Source organism: Canis lupus, chromosome 32 (assembly GCF_003254725.2).
Source record: "Canis lupus dingo isolate Sandy chromosome 32, ASM325472v2, whole genome shotgun sequence".
Lineage (NCBI taxonomy): Eukaryota > Metazoa > Chordata > Mammalia > Carnivora > Canidae > Canis > Canis lupus.
This window is the reverse complement of record NC_064274.1, coordinates 26,764,163-26,782,746: the sequence shown is the minus strand read 5'-3', so window position 1 is coordinate 26,782,746 and position 18,584 is coordinate 26,764,163. Positions and strand designations below refer to the sequence as shown.

General features: G+C 37.8%; 1 protein-coding gene across 5 annotated transcripts in view; it reads right to left on the bottom strand.

The window, feature by feature from the left end:
- NPNT (nephronectin) overlaps positions 1–18,584 on the bottom strand; it is a 75,869-nt gene that overhangs the window by 38,618 nt on the left and 18,667 nt on the right. For 3 of the 5 annotated variants that reach the window (XM_025465812.3, XM_025465813.3, XM_049104946.1), the window contains 2 exons: positions 5,197–5,289; positions 690–782 (listed from right to left, as the gene is read on the bottom strand). In XM_025465812.3, coding sequence (XP_025321597.1) covers positions 690–782; positions 5,197–5,289 — 186 coding nt within the window. The remainder of the gene's footprint in view (positions 1–689; positions 783–5,196; positions 5,290–18,584) is intronic. The other 2 variants (XM_025465814.3, XM_025465815.3) reach the window with 1 other exon arrangement.

The following is an 18,584-nucleotide window of genomic DNA, read 5'->3' as shown; positions in this document are numbered from 1 at the left end:
CAAAATGAGAACATTAGTATTTTTGGTGTTCCTGTTCCTACACCAGCCCTGCAGGTGAATAGGGCAGAAATTACTCTCCCCCCCCCATTAATAACTGGTTTGCTAAGACTCAGAAAGGTTAAATAACTTGCTCATAATCACACAGCCACTTAAAAACTATACGGAACCAGAACTTAGGCTATCTAATATTGCAAAATGTACACCAAAAGAAAGAAGTTAACTTATGGTCTGATTTCCAGGTAACTCGAAATATTCTGAAGGCTACGTACTCCAAGGCTAGTCTTCAGAACATTTGCAAGAAGTGACAAAACTGCGGGTGGGGAAGAGGACTTCATCACTTTCAAAATCTAAGCAAGAGTCATCAAAACCCCAATTTCTGTTGCTTTGGAATTCCTGACTTCACCTATGAAAATAAAAGTTATTTTGCTATCTGATTTTTAGAAAACATTCTGAAACCCAGAAAAGAAGAAGAGAAGCAGTATTTGATGCAGTAAAAGGACAGTAGAGGCTCCAGACGTTTTAGAGCACAGAGAATCAGCAGCAGGTATTCCTGCCACTTGTTTAACATGCTCAGGATTCTGAAGGCTACGTACTCCAAGGCTAGTCTTCAGAACATTTGCAAGAAGTGACAAAACTGCAGGAAGCTGTGCAGGTGGGAGTGCAGACCACCTGAGATAATGCACGCTCACCCCTTGAAGGTAAACTTGTGGCTTGATGATCCAGGGGTTGCAAAAGAGGCTGTTCACTGCCTTGGTCAAGAGGAGTTGGGTAGAAGTGTTCATCTTCACACCAGGAAGAAGGTAATAAGAGTCAACTTTGAACTGATGTCATTTTTACCCCTAAAAATCTTTATAAGTATATATTAAACAATTACACAAAGTTGGTGGATTTAAAAAAGAATGCTTCACATACTTTTTAAAAATGGATTTCTAGTTCTTCCAGTTTCTCTTCTCAAAATTTGAGTATCTATTTTCCTTAAAATTTATCACAGCCATCTTGCCTCCCCAAAACACATGTACATTTTATACACATGCATCATTCTCACACCAATCTTCTAGATCTCCAAAGAAGAGGTGGCCATTTTTTAAAGCATTATTTTAGTCATTGACAAAGAAAACTCAGAAAACAGATTGTATGAATATCGATTACAATCAATCTGCTCTGTTTAGTGACAGTGAGGTCCTAAATATTCAACTTAAGAACTTTTCCTCTAATAGTTTAAAATACTCCAAAATTATGCACAAATTTATGATTTGCATAAAGAGATTATTTAAATAAATAGCATGATATTTCATCAATGTTTTCATTCAAATGTAAGAACTTATGTTTAAGTCACATTTAGTAAGAATATACAGTAAGCTTCCTACAAAGAAGGTTAACTATTGCCATTATTAACTTAACCAAAATACAAAAAACAAACAAAACTTTACCAAAATAGTGTAAGATATTTAAGACTCAAAAGTAGAGTCAAAAAGGCACTCACTCCTGTTTTAAGATTTTCATAGTATTAACAGCCAGTTAAACAGTCAAATTAAGTGAACACTGGTTTCTGGGTTGAAGCCACACATCTTTCAAAAAATAAGGCTGTCAGAAATTACCTTAATACTAGGGGTAAGAAAGGCAATCAACTTTCAGATTAACCTAGGCCACCAAAGTTTACTGTCTGGCTCTGTGCTACAACACGGTTCTTTTCTTGGGGTGAGGAATTCAACATATGAAACATAACCTTTGTCAAACATTAGGAATTGATATTTATAAATTATATCTTCTGAAATTATTATAAAGCATATCATACATTAAAAAACCTTTCATTTCTGAAAATATGCAATGACAAGACATATTACACAATAAAAACATCCCCTGGGATGCCTGGGTGGCTCAGTGGTTGAGTGCCTGCCTTCAGCTCGGGGCGTGATGCTGGAGTCCCAGGATCGAGTCCCACATCAGGCTCCCTACATGGAGCCTGCTTCTCCTTCTGCCTGTATCTTTGCCTCTCTCTCCCTGTCTCTCATGAATAAATAAAATCTTAAAAAATAAAAATAAAAACATCCCCCAATGGGAAAGTTATAAAAAAATTATTATCTGTAACAGTATCCCTTTTTGGCTGAAGGGAAAGAGAATTTGTATGGATAGAGACTCAAAGAAGGGGAGACTATGCATGAATAAAATTCCCAGAGAAAAATTTGGGGAAAAAAAGCAAATCTTGCCAGAGTCCGGGTTAGAATTTCATTGCTGTGAAAGGTATCATCATATGCTGTACAGAATATGCTAATGATCAGTCCAAGCCTCTGATTTTATATGTGATCTAGCTATAGCAAATCCAGAAATGACTCAGAGGGAAAGGCAAGCACCAACAGCAGATTCACACTAATCTTGAGACAAGGCTGTTAAATTAAGCCAGTTCCAAAGTGGGCTTGCCCTGCTCTTCTGGCTGCCCCCCAGGCAGCTCTGAAAGCACTGGTTAAAAGCTTGTCATTTACACAAGCTCTTCACTCCACCAATCAAGTTTCCAGAAGGTTATTTCTTATTGTACACAACTTGCAACAAATCGTTTAGCAAATACTTGCCTTACCCAGAAACCAACTTGTAACCAAAAGCTAATTTCCAGTTCTGTTAAATCATATCAAATGTATTTCTTCTTAACACCTCTCTCCTCAAGAAAAAATAAATGTTTGATTTCCCGTATTTCTGAAGGATTATTTGCCAGTTTATTAAGATGTATGGCCCAGATAAAAAAGAGTCTACATTGATTTGCTATGTTATAGGCACAGAGGATTTGCTCTATTCATGTTTCTTGGTGTCTCTCGACAGTTGTCCCATGTCCCCAGCTCCTTCACAGCCACCCGTCTCCCTGACAAGGGCTCTCAGTCCACAGATTCAGAGGCTGCCTAAGGTGCTGCCTAGATGCCTCCATGGAACCCTTACAAGTATGGTGTCCTGGACCAAGAACCATTACGTGAAACAATCATTCACTGAGCAAATATTTAATGTGCACGTAGCATGTGCAAGTCATTCTAATAATAGTTTTCAGGACTCAGAAATCAGAGACCATAAAGAGTCTCAAAGAGTATATAAATCTGCTCTCAAAGAGCATAAATCATGTCATTGGGAATTCCTCACAATTGCTTTTTTGTTAAGGAAGACAAAGAGATGATCAAAACATACAGGTTTACTGGAAGTTAAAGTTTTATATTCAAGATTAGACTTGAAATTACATTTTCAGTGTCAATACTATTTTTTGCAGGTATAAAATCTCGTTTTGCTACTAATGAAATCCTCTTCCCCCTAAGGAATATAGTTTTAGGAGGCAAGATTTCAACTCCGTATATTTCATTTTTTCTTTAGAGAAACAGGTATGCATTACAGTAAAAAGTACATGATAAACTGGTTTTCTGAAAACAGGAGATACCCAAAGATAGATCCTTGTTACAGTAATAGTTTCAGTGTCTTTGAAGCATATTAAAGTTGATGTAGCTCCTGCAAGCAAATAAATTTAAATGGATTTCTCTGCAATCTCAACACTGGCTTATTATAATAACCTTCTTTGTAGAAGTTCCTGGCATCAGGACAACAAGGCTTATGGCACTGACATATTAATGAAACCTCTGATGGTTTATGTTCTCCACTTTAAAAAAGGAAGCATGCTGGAACTCTCAGATGAACACTGATAACTCAATAATCAGAACCGGACATGTCACTACTTGTAAACTGAGACTGGGGAAGGAAAGTCAAATGGATTTTTAAAAGAGTAAACTGAGATAACAAAAACTCTACTTACTTCAAAAAGACTACCTGGGTATGTTTGGTAAATTCCAAGTTAAAAAATATTATAAAGGAAGCATTAGAAAAAATTAGTTAATCAAATAACAGGTAATACAGAGCACACTTGAGAATAACAGTTTCTTTTACCATTGGGCCTGTCACATTTCATTAGCATGGATTTCATCTGATAGTTCAGAAACAATTCCTTATACTTTTTAAAACACCAGTGTTCTGGATGGCTGTGGAAACTATGCCCATAAATCACGAGTTTACATGAGACACATCAAGGAACATCAGATATTGAAGTACAAGACTGTTTCCACAATATCATCTCCATATCTGATGAGGTCAAGTAAGTTATCAATGGGACAGTCAGGCCCCATGTAATTGTTCCAACTGAAAAGGATAGAAAGGATTATTTTAATTTAAGAAATAAGTAAAAAATGGGCTCTTTTGTCTTTCTATGTTTCTGGTGAAATCTAACCCCAGCTTTTCCCTATTTCTGGGTTTGTTTGTTCTTTTTTTTTTTTTTTTTTTTTTTTTACTGCTAATAATAGAACATGTGGGGTTGAAATGAATTAAAAAGACAACCTTTGTCCGATTTGTTAGTACAAGCTAGAAGATCACATTTGCAATAATATTTTCTCATCTAAGACTAAATTCAGAGAAAATATGAATTATATGGACAATAGTTCTAAATTGACATACTAGGTCTTCTACCAACTAATCCTGTGAGCTTAGACTTAATATCCCTGATATCTCTTTCAATAAAAAAATAACAGGAAGCTATTAATTATCACTTAATTACCATAAATAGCACTCTCCCTCCTGACATTATAATAGATAAAAAATTGATAATATATATAAAATACCTGGGGCACTGTGCTAAATGTTTGCTTTTATAAGTAACTTAAAACAAAAATAAATTTGTCAAAATCATATATCTCAGAGAACTTTGCAAACCAGTAACAGTTGAAGAGAATTTAATCTCAAAAATCAAAGGGCTCAGAGTTTGAAGGGACCTCAAAATTTCAAGTCGGACTTCCCACCTGACTTTGAATACTAAAGGGGTTCCATCTCACCAGGGTCCGAGGAAGCTAACAATTTGCAGGGGCTTCCCAACTAGCTCGTGGAAGAACAAAGACTAGCAGAATATAAGGCTTCTACTTTACTGATGCTGTGATTCTCTTCTTTAAAAGACATTTTAATTAGTATCAGTGACTAGGAATAAGAGGATGAAATTCTTTTAACTGTCCTCCAATGAAGTGTATATTTAAGATTTACTACTATATTTTTATCTTTCCGAAAATGGCAGTTCACACAGTTTAGAAACAATAACCGTTGCAAAGTGGTTTGGCATGAGAACCTAAAACTTTCATATTAGGCAGAATTAGAGGGGGCTTATGATTAATTTGTGTCAGACTGTTTTCCTACCTTGATTGCAGGTTTTTCCAGCATATCCAGGATGACACTTGCACTTGTTGGGTCCAATACATTCACCATGTTTGCACTGTGGTTGGCATACAGCTGTGAAAAGAGGATGTGTTATTTCTAGGTCAGTAGAATATCAGACATACAGCATCTATATCATGTGGTAGTTTGATTAATAATAGAGAAGACTAGGAACTTACAACAGGGTAGCAGAAATATCTACCAGTAGTAGCAGAGTAAAATCACTGTGCTTTGGAATAGTAAGCATTGTTCAGACTAAATACTCTCACATACGTGTGTATGTGTATGTGTGTGTATCAGTTGAGTCTGATAAATTGACTAAACTCAAGTATAATGTTAAAATAGTTTTTTAAAAAAAGGTAAAACTAAGAATAAACACAACTGATGTTTGTCAATAGTTACAATTTTACAGTAACTTGTATCTGTAATTTCAAACTCGTTCCCCCAAATATGGTTTGAAAAGTAATTCTTAGTCCAAAGACGGGTATATATGAACTCCAGATAAATTTCCCACCAAATAATACTTATTGTACTAGAAATGCTATTTCTAGTATGAAATGGCTCTAAATGAAATAAAACCCAAAACTCACTATTTTTGGAACTTTCACTTAAGAGTACTGTGTCTTCTTGATCTTTCTTAACCCTAGGTATGGTACAATTGCCTTAACCCTTGCTATGGCCTCTCACAGGAAATAGGAAGTTCTATTTTACATTTATTATCTTCTATCAGCTGAGTTTGTCTTTCCTCAGGATTCCGAAATGCTATAAAACATCCCTCAAAGCTTTTCAGTCTTTCATTCCTGCCAAGATACTAGTCAGAATTTATTCTGCTGATATACTGGTGATCCTCAGTTGAGGCTATCTTTGCCCTCTATGGAACATTTGACATAGAGACATTTTTGGTTGTCATACTGAGGAGAGGGTGCTTCTAGACTGGTATCTAGAAGATAGAATACAGGGATACTCTGAACATCCCATAATACTCAGCCCCCTCCAAAACAAATTATGTGGCCCAAAGTGTGATGGTGCCAGAATGAGAAACCTTGCTGTACACCAAACAGGCGCAGGGTGCTATGCCAGATATTAAAATTGAAGGAAATTCATTGTATAGCACTCTCACTAGTCTCAGAGAGCTTATAACGTAGATGAAGAGACAAAACAATCATTTTTCACTTAGGCAATATTTGTTTATGAGCAAAATGGGTAGCACATATGAAATTTGTGAAGAAATCATCACATAAGCATATTCACAGATTTGTAGAGAAAGCCTCAGAAGAGACTTGAGTTGGTTCTTAAAGTATGAGTAGACAGAGAAGGCAAAGACTCTCCAAGGTAAGAGGAGTTATACAGCAAAGCCGACTATCATTTACTCAGGGGGCACCAAGCCAGAGTCAAGCTAAAGAGATAGCTGAATGTCAGTGGGAAAATGAGATGTAAACAATCATAGGTGAGTGGGATCAAATGATGTTCTCTAAATTTCAGACTGAGGAATATATACTTCATCTACAGGACATGGGAAGTTTGTGAAGCTAATCATCATCATCAGGAGAATGATCAGATAAAAATAAAAATTCTGGGGATATTAACCTGGTGGTGATATGGGGAATGGACTAGAAAAAGTCTAGTTGGGGATGCCTGGGTAGCTCAGCGGTTAAGCGTCTGCCTTGGGCTCAGGGCATGATCCTAGAGTCCCAAGATTGAGTCCCACATCAGGCTCCCTGCATGGAGCCTGCTTCTCCCCCTGCCTGTATCTCTGCCTCTCTCTCTCTCTGTGTCTCTCACGAATAAAGAAAATCCTTAAAAAAAAAAAAAAAAGAAAAGAAAAAGTCTAGTTGACATGAGAAAGGCACAATCTGTTTGTTACAGGAAAAGATAGGCTTCAATAAGCACAGAGTGAAGAGCAGACACATCTTGAAGACCAAGTGGAATGGAGGCCACAATGATCCTGAGTTCTAAAGGCCCTGAAACCTGTTACTTCCTGTATCAGCCAAGGCTGTTTCCATTCTGGGATATGCTTCTAGTTTCCTCTCTCACCATTCTCAAACTTCATTTCCTTTAAAACTTGAACACTCCTGTAAAACTGATGTGCAAATTATTTCTGTTGTTTCTACATTTCCTCTCTTGACTCTCGCTGACCTTTTCTTCACCTGGCACCCCAGGGAGCTTATTCACCAATTAGACTTCAAGCCTTTCCTCCTTGTCACCCCAAATGGACCCTGTATCACTACTAATCCTTAGACAGTGCTGCTTAGGAACTATTTAAAAGCTTGTAGGAAGAAGGGATGAACAAAGTGTTAAGATGTAGACGGTAGAGAAATGCACTTGAATAATTTTTTTAAAAAGATTTTTATTTATTTATTTATGAGATAGAGAGAGGCAGAGACACAGGCAGAGGGAGAAGCAGGCTCCATGCAGGGAGCCTGACATGGGACTCGATCCCGGGTTTCCAGGATCAGGCCCTGGGCTGAAGGCAGCACCAAACCGCTGAGCCACCCAGGGTTGCCTTGAATAATTCTTAAAATCTGATTTTAGACATGGCATGAAATTCAAAAGGAAGCAATTTTGTTCAGATCTGTGAGAAGAAAAGGACTATCTAGAAGGGCCTTCCAATATTATTCTTCAGCCAACTGCATACCAGTAGATGGCTTATATGTAGTTTTTAAAATAAGTCCCAGAAATAAAGCATTCTTTATATAATTTCCAGGCCCCATAATGAAGAAATGCAAGTTAAAAATTTTTAATCTTAAAAAAAAAGATTTTCTGTAAATTTTAATGTTTGAATGAATCAATTATTACTGAGTCACGTAGAGTGTCATAATTAAAAAAAAAAAACAAAAACCTCAAAATCAGTAAAAGTAAGTTGAGGTAATAATCCCCCCAAAAGCTAGATTTTGAAAATATCTCTAAAAACATGAAAAGGTAGTTTAGGAAGTACTACTTAAAAACATGAAAAAGTTTATTTAGAAGAGGACATGTTATAACATAAACTCTAGATGTGTAGGCTGTATTGCCTTTTGACCCCCTGGCCAGCCTGATGACCATTTATCATACTTTCAGGTGCTGTAGAGGAACAGAAGTTTTATTATCCCCCGCCCTTTCTTGTTGTTTGTTCTCAGTGAAGTGCCCTAATCTTGGGCACATCAAATGCACACATTCCATGAGGCCAAGACTGTTAATGTTTCTTACATGTTTAGGGTGTCAGTAATTTTCAGATGAACTGCTATTTGCATTTCTACCCAATAGACTACTCACTAAAGTAACCAATGACCTATATATCAGCCAACAGGTACTAGTGGAATAGGATACTCAAATTGCTGATATCACCAATTATTTTCTCTTACAGAAAGAAAACACTCGGAAAAACATTGCATAAAGGACTTTCTCCTATTATCTTGCTAGCATTAGGTCTGCAATGGAATTCAATAAGCATGTGTCGAACATTTGTTATATACATGTATTATACTAGACTAGTGTCAGGGAGGGGAGATGAGCGAGTCATTGAGGATATGAAAAATTAGCTGTGAAACTAGAATATATTGGCCAAAACTTACCAAGAACTCAGAGAAAGGGGATGAAAGAAGAGAGGGGGAGGGCAGGATGGTCATAATATATTATACTCACAACTATTACTGCAGGTCCTGGAAAGCACCCCACCTCCACCCCCTCCCAAAGAAAACTGTGATCTGAGCAACTCCCTAGAGGTTAAGTGGCTGAGACAGTTGGGATGGAAGACAAAGCCTTTCAGAACATGAGTGAAGTGTGGGGAAGGGAAGCGAAGTGTTCTCGGTGAGTGCCAAGTCTTGGCGCAGAGCTACACTGTCAAGTGCTTACAATGGCAGAGGAGCTCAAAAGAAAGCTTAGGGCAGATCATAAAAGGTACTGGTGGCAGAGATCGCTGGGTGCATACCAGGATCTATTTTCCCTTCTTTTTAAAACTAGAATGGCTTTCCATCTGCTCATTTTGGGAGTGAAGAATGAGTTAGCAATGGAAAACTACATTCCCTATCTTCCCTGGTAGATCTGGGTAGCCAAGTGACTAAATTCCGGCTGCTTGTACATAAACAGAATTTACTGGGTGGGGCTTTTGGAATGCTACTCCAAAAGGGGGCTGAGTAGTCATTGAAACTACAGTGGCCACTTTATGACCCTGAGGTGATCCAGAGAAGGAAGATGAGTACAGAGCAAAAACTCATAATATTAATCCTAATTACCATCCTAGCAATTTAGGGCACTATTCCTTGTGTCACTCTTTTTTTTTTTTTTTAATTTTTATTTATTTATGATAGTCACAGAGAGAGAGAGAGAGAGAGAGAGAGAAAGGCAGAGACACAGGCAGAGGGAGAAGCAGGCTCCATGCACCGGGAGCTCGATGTGGGATTCGATCCCGGGTCTCCAGGATTGCACCCTGGGCCAAAGGCAGGCACCAAACCGCTGCGCCACCCAGGGATCCCCTGTGTCACTGTTTCTTGCAGCTAAATACAATTCCTAATTGACTGCCCTTAAACACAAAATTGTGGAATCTGACTTTATCTGTGTTTATTATCAAGCTCGCAAATGTTTTCTTTGGTACACAGGATAGAAATGTTATGAGTAGATACCGGTAAAGAAATACAACTTGTCAAATTTATTTTTATATCTATAATACCATATAATCACAGATGTAACTAAAGAATTTCATTTCTAAATCTAAAGAATTAGATTAAAAAATACGTATTCATCTTTAGATAGAGAAATATGATTCCAACTTCTGTTAAACTGGTCCTCCTTTTGGTAACTGTCTCCACTGTAACATGAGATTTCAGGAGCCAACACACACAAACCCTTACAACCTGCTATAGATGGCAGACCAGGAAGGGAAAAAAAAACAAATCAAGAGAGTAAGTGGTCTACTTTTAGTGGTCCACTTTAGAGTGGTCTTCTAAAACATCAAAAACAGATGATACACTTGATTTGGAGGAAATAATGTGTCTCTTGGTGCTAAAGGTTAATCAGAAAAAGCAGCACTGATTCTCTGACCGTCACATGGATTGGAGACAAAAACTTTGGGCCATATTTGATGGCCCACTCTCTTCTTTTATCACAAATGGTTTAGCAGCTCAGTCAATAAAAGTCAAGTGACCATCAGATAGCCAACGAATAATAGATTTTACCCCCAAAATTGAACGCCAGAATTAAGCCCAAATGGGCAAATCACACTCAAAATTTACTCTCTAATATTCCCACAGTATAATCTCCAAAGCGTCCTTAAAATAACTTCTCTGTCATTTTTTGAACTAGAAAAAGAAATACATCTCAACTGGCAAGGCAGACATAACCCTTTCATGTCACATGCCCACATCTCTTCTGTGTGACTGCAATTTACAATTTTACTCTTGGAAATTTATCCTGATGTAACTGGGGTTCTGAGATTTGAACAGTTTTCTAATATTGCCAGGTAATGAGTTTTCAGATAAGTTAGGGGACAATCAAACTTCCCCATCAGTTCTATATAATATTTCTTATGTAAACTAATCACACAGAGAGTCAAGTGTCAACATTTGAAAAACTAAGGACATGCTGAGATGCCCAAGTAGGTGGTGGCTCTGGAGAGTGACAAGGGAAAAATCAACTCAACCTCAGGTGTTATTAGTAACTTGAGAAAGATCTTCTAATGAAAATAAGATTGTTTTTAGAGTCCTAAGAATCATTTGTAACTTTTGCCATCTACAACATGTTGCTTGTCAAATATGGCACCATTAAAAGAAGAACAAGGATCCTTGTCCTCCAGGGTATGTAATTTAGAAACAAAGGTGACACAGTATACAAGTATATAGGCAGGAGAATGAACGGATATGAATCTCTGAGATTTCTGAGAGCTCTCATTACCTCTAACAAGCTTCAGAGAACCCAGCTATGGAAAAACTCATTGTGAGGGGAATAGGAACCTCTGAGGAAGAATATCTTTTTCACAGAGCAATTGGCCTTGGAAGAGACACAATTACTGAAAACAGCAGGAAAGAGCTCAGTGCTGTACTCACGAGCCCTGAAGGAAGGGATGCAGAATTGTATAGGGCTCCACTGGAAAGGGCCTTGAGCTACCCCATGGTACAGGTACAACAAAATCCAGAGGAAAGATTCCTACAGACTAGACTTTAAGATCTTCAGAGGAAAATAACTCTGCAGCCTTCCCAGTATCCTGGTGTCCATTATCTTACTTTCAAATCTAAATTCCTTCTGTAGTAAAAACTCAAATAAAAGTGCCTCTCATTGTTACCATCATAAAATATTATGTACTAAATGCTCTCAGTGATACAGAACTCATTTGATAGGACTGTTTACATTCATTCTCACAATATCCACACAAGGCAGGAAAAAGACATTATCCTCAGGTTAGCAGCACAGAAGTGAAAGTACAGAAAGTGACTTGCTCAATTTCAGAAAAAAATTATTATCCTAGCTTCATGGTTAATCCACCAGTTCTTCTTGTGTTAAAAGGCCAAAAAACCTAGGATTTTGAGGTGTTTTGGAAGTGAGAGGAGAGGAAAAACCTCAAGCAGGAAAGGATGAGAGGGGCAGAGAAGGCCAAAGTGATTACAGGTGTAAAGGTATTTAAGTTGTATTTTTGGGAAAGAAAAGCTGCAAGTTAAGAATACAATCTATAACTTTAAAATTAAAGTATATTTGCCAGAATATTCAGACATAAAGTAATCTTCACTTCACTGCTTGTTCTGTGACAGATTCCAGAGTCTGAATCACTGATGAAGTGTATAACTACTTTCTCTTCTGAAGTACTGCTCCATCTATAATTTTTTTCTCTCTCACGTTTTATCCAATATTATTTTTTAGACCTTAATCATGAACTATAACCAAATATTAAGTCAATCAATCAAGTGATCATTTAGCGCATGAAGTTAAAATAACCAAGGGTTTCTGGTCTATATAATGTCATCTTCCAAGACCTAACAATAACTTTATTTTTGTCTTTGGGAACAAATAATTCGGGGATATTTAGTAATCACTCCTTTCATCACTCACTATTTAACTTTTAATTCTTGAAGTAGGTCAAAGAAAATAAGTGCCTGAATCTGCACCTTTGTATCACAAACCAACTTGTTTAACATAATTAAGCACTATCCCTTTCCACTTAAAAAATCTTCTAGGGGATCCCTGGGCAGCTCAGCAGTTTAGCCCCTGCCTTTGGCCCAGGGCATGATCCTAGAGTCCCGGGATCGAGTCCGGTGTTGGGCTCCCTGCATGGAGCCTGCTTCTCCCTGCCTGTCTCTGCCCCCCACCCCCCTCATGAATAAATAAATAAAATCTTAAAAAAAAAATTTCTTCTAAAGGATACCATCATTTTGAGGTTACTTGCAATTTTGATGTTTCTAATGTGACATAAGGGTGGAATTTAGATTAATGCCAAATGAAACTTTATGAACATGTAAGAAATTGTTACTGTTTATTTGGAAGTGTGAAGTCGGTTTTGTTTTTTAAGTAGGTTAACAGCAGCAACCAGCACACCTAGTCCCCAGATCTTTGTTTCTAAATACCATTCCACAATTAAAAGAATCAGGGCTGAGTTAGGTAAGCTGGAATATTTTGCTGTGACAAAAAGCAGAGACATATTCAAAGAATGATGGAAACATGTGAAAAGGACATAGGACTTTGCCTGGGGATGTTCCCACTAACCAAATATGAGATAATTTGAGCACCAAGAAAAATAAGGACAGTAATTGATAACAACAGTTAAGTAACAAAAGAATCCTAAGTCCAAAGTGATTCTACAAAAGAAGATAGAGCTCCTCTTTACAGAAGAATGCCGGCTAACATGTAGAAGGAATGACTGAATTTGAAAAACGCAAATTTATAATCACGACTGAAACAACTAATTTGAGCAAAAATTATCCACAGATGCCAAAACTTTCACTGGTTAGAAGTTTGTTGGGAAACAGAACAAACAGTTTCAGTGTATTATCCGACAGCTTACTAATTATAAAAAGAAGGTGCCTTTCAATGGAAAAATCTGAAGGACAGAACCTTAATCAAGTGATCAAAGTTAGCATCACCAAAAACAGAACTACATTATGTGCAATGGGATATATGTAATATATGATCACCTATGTAATATTCTTGCAAAAAGAGGGTTAACTTGAATCGACTGTGGAACATTCTACCAAGCAATTGATGTAGACTTTTTTAAAGATGTCATTGACAAGAAGCAAAAAAAAAAAAAAAAAAAAAGAAAGAAAGAAAAGAAAATGAAAATGAAAATGGCAGAATTGTTCTAAATCAAAGGAGACCAAAAAGGGATGCCAACTAGATGTACTAAGTGATCCCTGACTGGCTCTGGATGCAAAAGAAAAAAATTCATAAAAACCATTACTGGAATAATTGGGGAAATCTAAATATAAACTGTTTCTTACATGATATTATTATATCTGTGTTAAATTTCTTTTTTTTTTCAAATATTTTATTTATTCATTCATTCATGAGAAACACACACACACACAGAGAGGCAGAGACACAGGCAGAGGGAGAAGCAGGCTCCATGCAGGGAGCCTGACCTGGGACTCGATCCCAAGTCTCCAGGATCATGCCCTGGGCTGAAGGTGGTGCTAAACCACTGAGCCACCTGGGCTGCCCTGTGTTAAATTTCTTAAGTATAATTATATTGTGGTTGATAGGTAAATGATCCTGTTCTCAGGAGATGCATGCTGAAATATTTAGGCATCAAGTGCCATTATGTCTCTAAGTTACTTTCAAATGATTCGGTCAAAGAGAGAGAGGAAAAAAATACACAATATGTTAACAGTTGTAGAAGATGAAGAGTACACAGGTGTTTGTTGTTCCTATACTTTCAATTTTTCTGTGGATTTGAAAATTTTCAAATACATAAATGGGAAAAATTTATATATATACCAGTAGAATAATATGCACATCTTGACAAATATTATTACTTAATTTCTGAACCATTGTTCAATGATCAGTACATTCTTGAGAAGGGTTTAAGAATGCAGGTGCTAGAGTTGGACCTGTGGCGTCCCAGCTCTACTTCTTAGGAAACATATGACCTATGTAGATTACCTAGCTTCTCTGCTCTAAAATGCATATCATAGGTTGGACCAGAGAAAGTAGCCAGAATTCCCATTTTTTACTAAAAAAACAATAAACCTACATGGTGCATATAGAACTTATCCACAGGGTTGTTGGGAGAGTCACCGAGAAAAAAACCAAATAAAGTGGTTAGGATAGTACCCATCTCATAGTAAGAGCCCAATAAAATGCTAGCTATAATGAGAATGATAAGGATGGCAAAGAGGAAAAGCTCCAGTGCGTAAGACACTGTATTAAGAACTGAGGAAATACAGATCAGTAAGATGCCAATTCCGCATCCTCAAGAGGGCAAGTCTAGTAAGGAGAGAAAGAAGTAAAGATGTCTTCATAACAGATGCATGTAAAGGATACAGAAGAGGTAATGATCAATTACATAGTTTAAAAGAGAAAAGGTTTTGGAAAGGAGCAAAAAGAAATTTACAAGACATTTGATTTTGTAATGTAAGAATTCTTCAGAATACAATGAAGCACATTAAAGTGTCTGTTTTTGTTAGAATTGTTGTTTCAACTATAATTTTGAGGTTTATTGAGTGATCATCACAAAAGGCAAGAAAAGTTTAATATAACTATTCTCACTTCTTTTAGCAATCAAAGTCACTAATACATAATGAGTTGAGCCATATATTTACTATTAAAAAGAATGGAATTACTTTTGTGACTATGCACAGACTTACAGGATATGAGGCATGTATCAGTTTGGCCTCCTGCTTTTTTTTTTTTTTTTTTTTTTTAGGAAAACATTAATTCATTAATTGTTCTAAATTTAGCTATGAAGAAGCTTAAACAGAAATTTAGCAACAACCAAGATGACCATTAATAAAAGATTGGCTAATTAAGTGATGGCACAAGGCCCAAAGGGCAGAAAACAGTCCTTCATAATGAAGGCAGTGTCAGCCTGGAAGGTCTTGTACTCAGAGCATCAGAAGTCTATCCATCACTGCAAACAATCAATGGGCAATCAATGCAATGCAGCAGATGCCACATCAGATGATAATGTGTTTCCAAGAATGTAAACTGGTTTCTTTTTGTAACCTTAATCAAGACTTAAGATCCACAAAATACAAAAACAGGTCCTAAGATAGGCAAATTAAATATATTCATTTTCCCAATTGTCCTCCCTGAAAGCCACATCAGGTTATTGACATTACATCCTGTTCATCTTTTTTTTCCCTATATACAGAAATGCCTGGTCCTTACATCTTCAAGAGTGTCCCGAGCTGAGCTTAACTGGACAAGGAACATTGGAAGCTACTGCACTGGACATAAAGATGCATAAAACACAGTCACCAGCTTCATGGAACTAACAAATTGGCAGAACAAAAGACAGATCCACAAATAACCGCAGTGTAGGACAGTGCGAGATAGGCTCCATGCAGATCCTACAACTGAATGCAGACCTTCCCCGCTACAGGAAGGAAGGCAGAGAAGGGAAGGCAGCATCTAAGCCAAGACTTGAGGCAGGGCTTGTTTTCAGTACGTTCAGTTAAGAAAGAACACAAACTTCAAAAATAAGTGTGGTCATTTATTCCTAACAATGATTCACTTTTAGTTGAATATTTGCTTAGAATTAATAGTCACAGTGGTATCACACAGAAAAACCCAACTGAAAGGGGAAAACAATTGTGCAGGGTGGTTTTCTCCCAGCCAAAATGGTAACCTGGAAAGGATTTATTTTCAAAAACTTAAAACGAGTAGGTAACATTTCAGCCGACATGTCACACATTATTTTACCTTTCCTACATTCTTCGTATGCCATTTAAAGTTGATCCTCTATGGGCAGAGAGCAATGATTATCAATGCTGACTGAAGAAGTGGGCAGAGGGGAAATAAGCTTTTCATAGGACAGTGGTGGAGAGATTATCAAATGAATCACAGCCTGGGCTCTGCTCAGATCTTGCCCGGGCTCCAGACCCTTAATCCACCCACATCCTCCACTGCAAAGTCTCACAAGCCCGTCAAATATACCACGTCCAATGTGGAACTCACCATTTGTACTTTCTTCAATGTTTTCTAGGTCTCTGCATAACACACCAGAAACTTGGGCATCATCCCTGATTCCATCTTCCTCATTTCCCACAACCATCATCAACACCACAAGCCACCATTTTACTGAATTAACATCGAGCTGATCACTGAGACAAATGCTCTGTGAGCATTTTCTCATTTTATCCTTATAAAAACCCAACGAGGTAGGGCTCTTAGCTATATTTTGCCAAAAAAAGCAGCTATTGTTCAGAAAGGTGCAGGACGTTTCTCAAAAACATAGTTCACAGTGGCAGCAGCTGCCACACCAGTGGTGGCTGTCTACAAAGGGGCGCCCCACCGTCTTAATGCTGCATGCTTCTCCCTCCTTTTAAAAAAAAAAAATTATTTATTTATTTATTTTATTTATTTATTTATTTATTTATTTATTTTTAAAGATTTTATTTATTTACTCATGAGAGACACAGAAAGAGAGGCAGAGACATGGGCAGAGGGAGAAGCAGGCCCCATGCAGAGAGCATGACATGGGACTCGATCCCAAGACTCCAGGATCACGCCCTGGGCCGAAGGCAGGTGCTAAACTGCTGAGCCACCCTAGGATCCCCTCTCCTTCCTTTTTTGAAAAAAAAAAAAAGTATCTATCTTTTAAAAGTATCTATCCTTCTCTATGTTCTCACCACCACTAAAGATAAAGCCTGATCTCTCCCCAGGTTTACTGTAATATCCTGGAATCCCAAGCCTCAAAAAGCTATTCTCTAAATTGTCAATCAGGAAAACATTCAGAAATTAGCCCCACATCATCAAATGCCTACAGGTCCCAGGCATTTGCCTTGAAGGGGTGAGCCCCAAGGCAAAATGGAGTACATGCTTCTTCCAAACGGGACAGCTGCTAAGCAACTCCAGCCTACCAATTCCTTGCAGCAATGCAGGACTACTGATTTTTCAACAAAGTCTGATATCCATGTTTCCTGTGAAATACTGTCAACTATTTCAGGCAATGTGAAAATACTCTGTGAGCGAAATGAAAGTCACCTGTTTGCTAGATCTGACCTATTAGCACAGCTTCCAACCTCTGAAATATCAATTCAATTATGTAATTTCTTTTTTAGCATCATGACAATGTTCCTCTGTAACTTTGGGACAAAGGCTAATTAAAGGTGACCTCAAAGGCCTTCCATGAGTCAGCCCTTTGCTACTTCACCCACTGAAATTCTTATCTGATGCCCTTCAAACATATACCCCAATGCCAGAGAAAGGTGCTTACATTTCCCAGAGTGTGCCCCCTCGCTCTGGCTTCTAAAGTTTCAATGCATTTTTCTGTCTGGCCAGGGTACCCTTCACTTGACTTCCTAATCCCTCAGGATTTAGTTGGGCCACCATTCCATTACTCCTGGGCTGGGATCCTGCACCCAAGATAGGCTTTTACAGTATCCTAGATCAAAACACACCTCCACCCAGTGTTGTCCTAATATGTGGGCCTTCAATACTGACAGTGAATAACATGGATGCCCAGAGCTTCATCTTATTGGGATGATATCTGCATGTGGTTATCTGTACTGCAGGGTTATCAAGCAGTACAGATAGCACTCAATATGTATCTGTTTGATGAATAAAATCAACTGAATACCACCAATTCCATAAAATCTTCCTTGATCCTCTCCAGTAAGAAGTGTCTCTTCCTCTGAACAACCTCAACTCTTTCTCCCTCTTTCCTACTTTAGAGTCCTGGAAGGAATAAGAGACAATCATCTTGCCCAATGAGCTCCTCACAAACAAGAGTCTGTGTTTTACTAATCTTTGTACCTCTCCCAGCACCTAACTTAGCTCCTTGCTTCTAGTAAGCTCTCAAATGTTTGTCAAATCATAGTAACTCTAAATGTGAATTCTATAATTCAATTCTAGTTCCCTCTGGTTCCTTTTCCTTTGGTTAGCTAACCAAAACCATACTCCACTCTGAGGTTTGCAAAATAGATATTATTAGAGAAGTAGAAAAGGAATGGTTCAGAAACACAGCTATTCAATGAAAGTTTTATTTTAGAAATGAATAATGCAAGGAATCTTTTACTTCCAATTGATTACTTTCAAAAGATGGGCATATAGGGGTGCCTGGGTGGTACAGTGGGGTAGGTGTCCAACTCTTGACTTCGGCTCAGGTAATGATGTCAGGGCCTTGGGATTGAGCTCTGAGTCGGGCTCCACGTTCAGTGCAGAGTCTGCTTGAGATTCTCTCTCTCCCCCTCTGCTCCTCCTACCCCACCCCTATGCTCTCTTTCTAAAATAAATAAATCTTTTGGGGG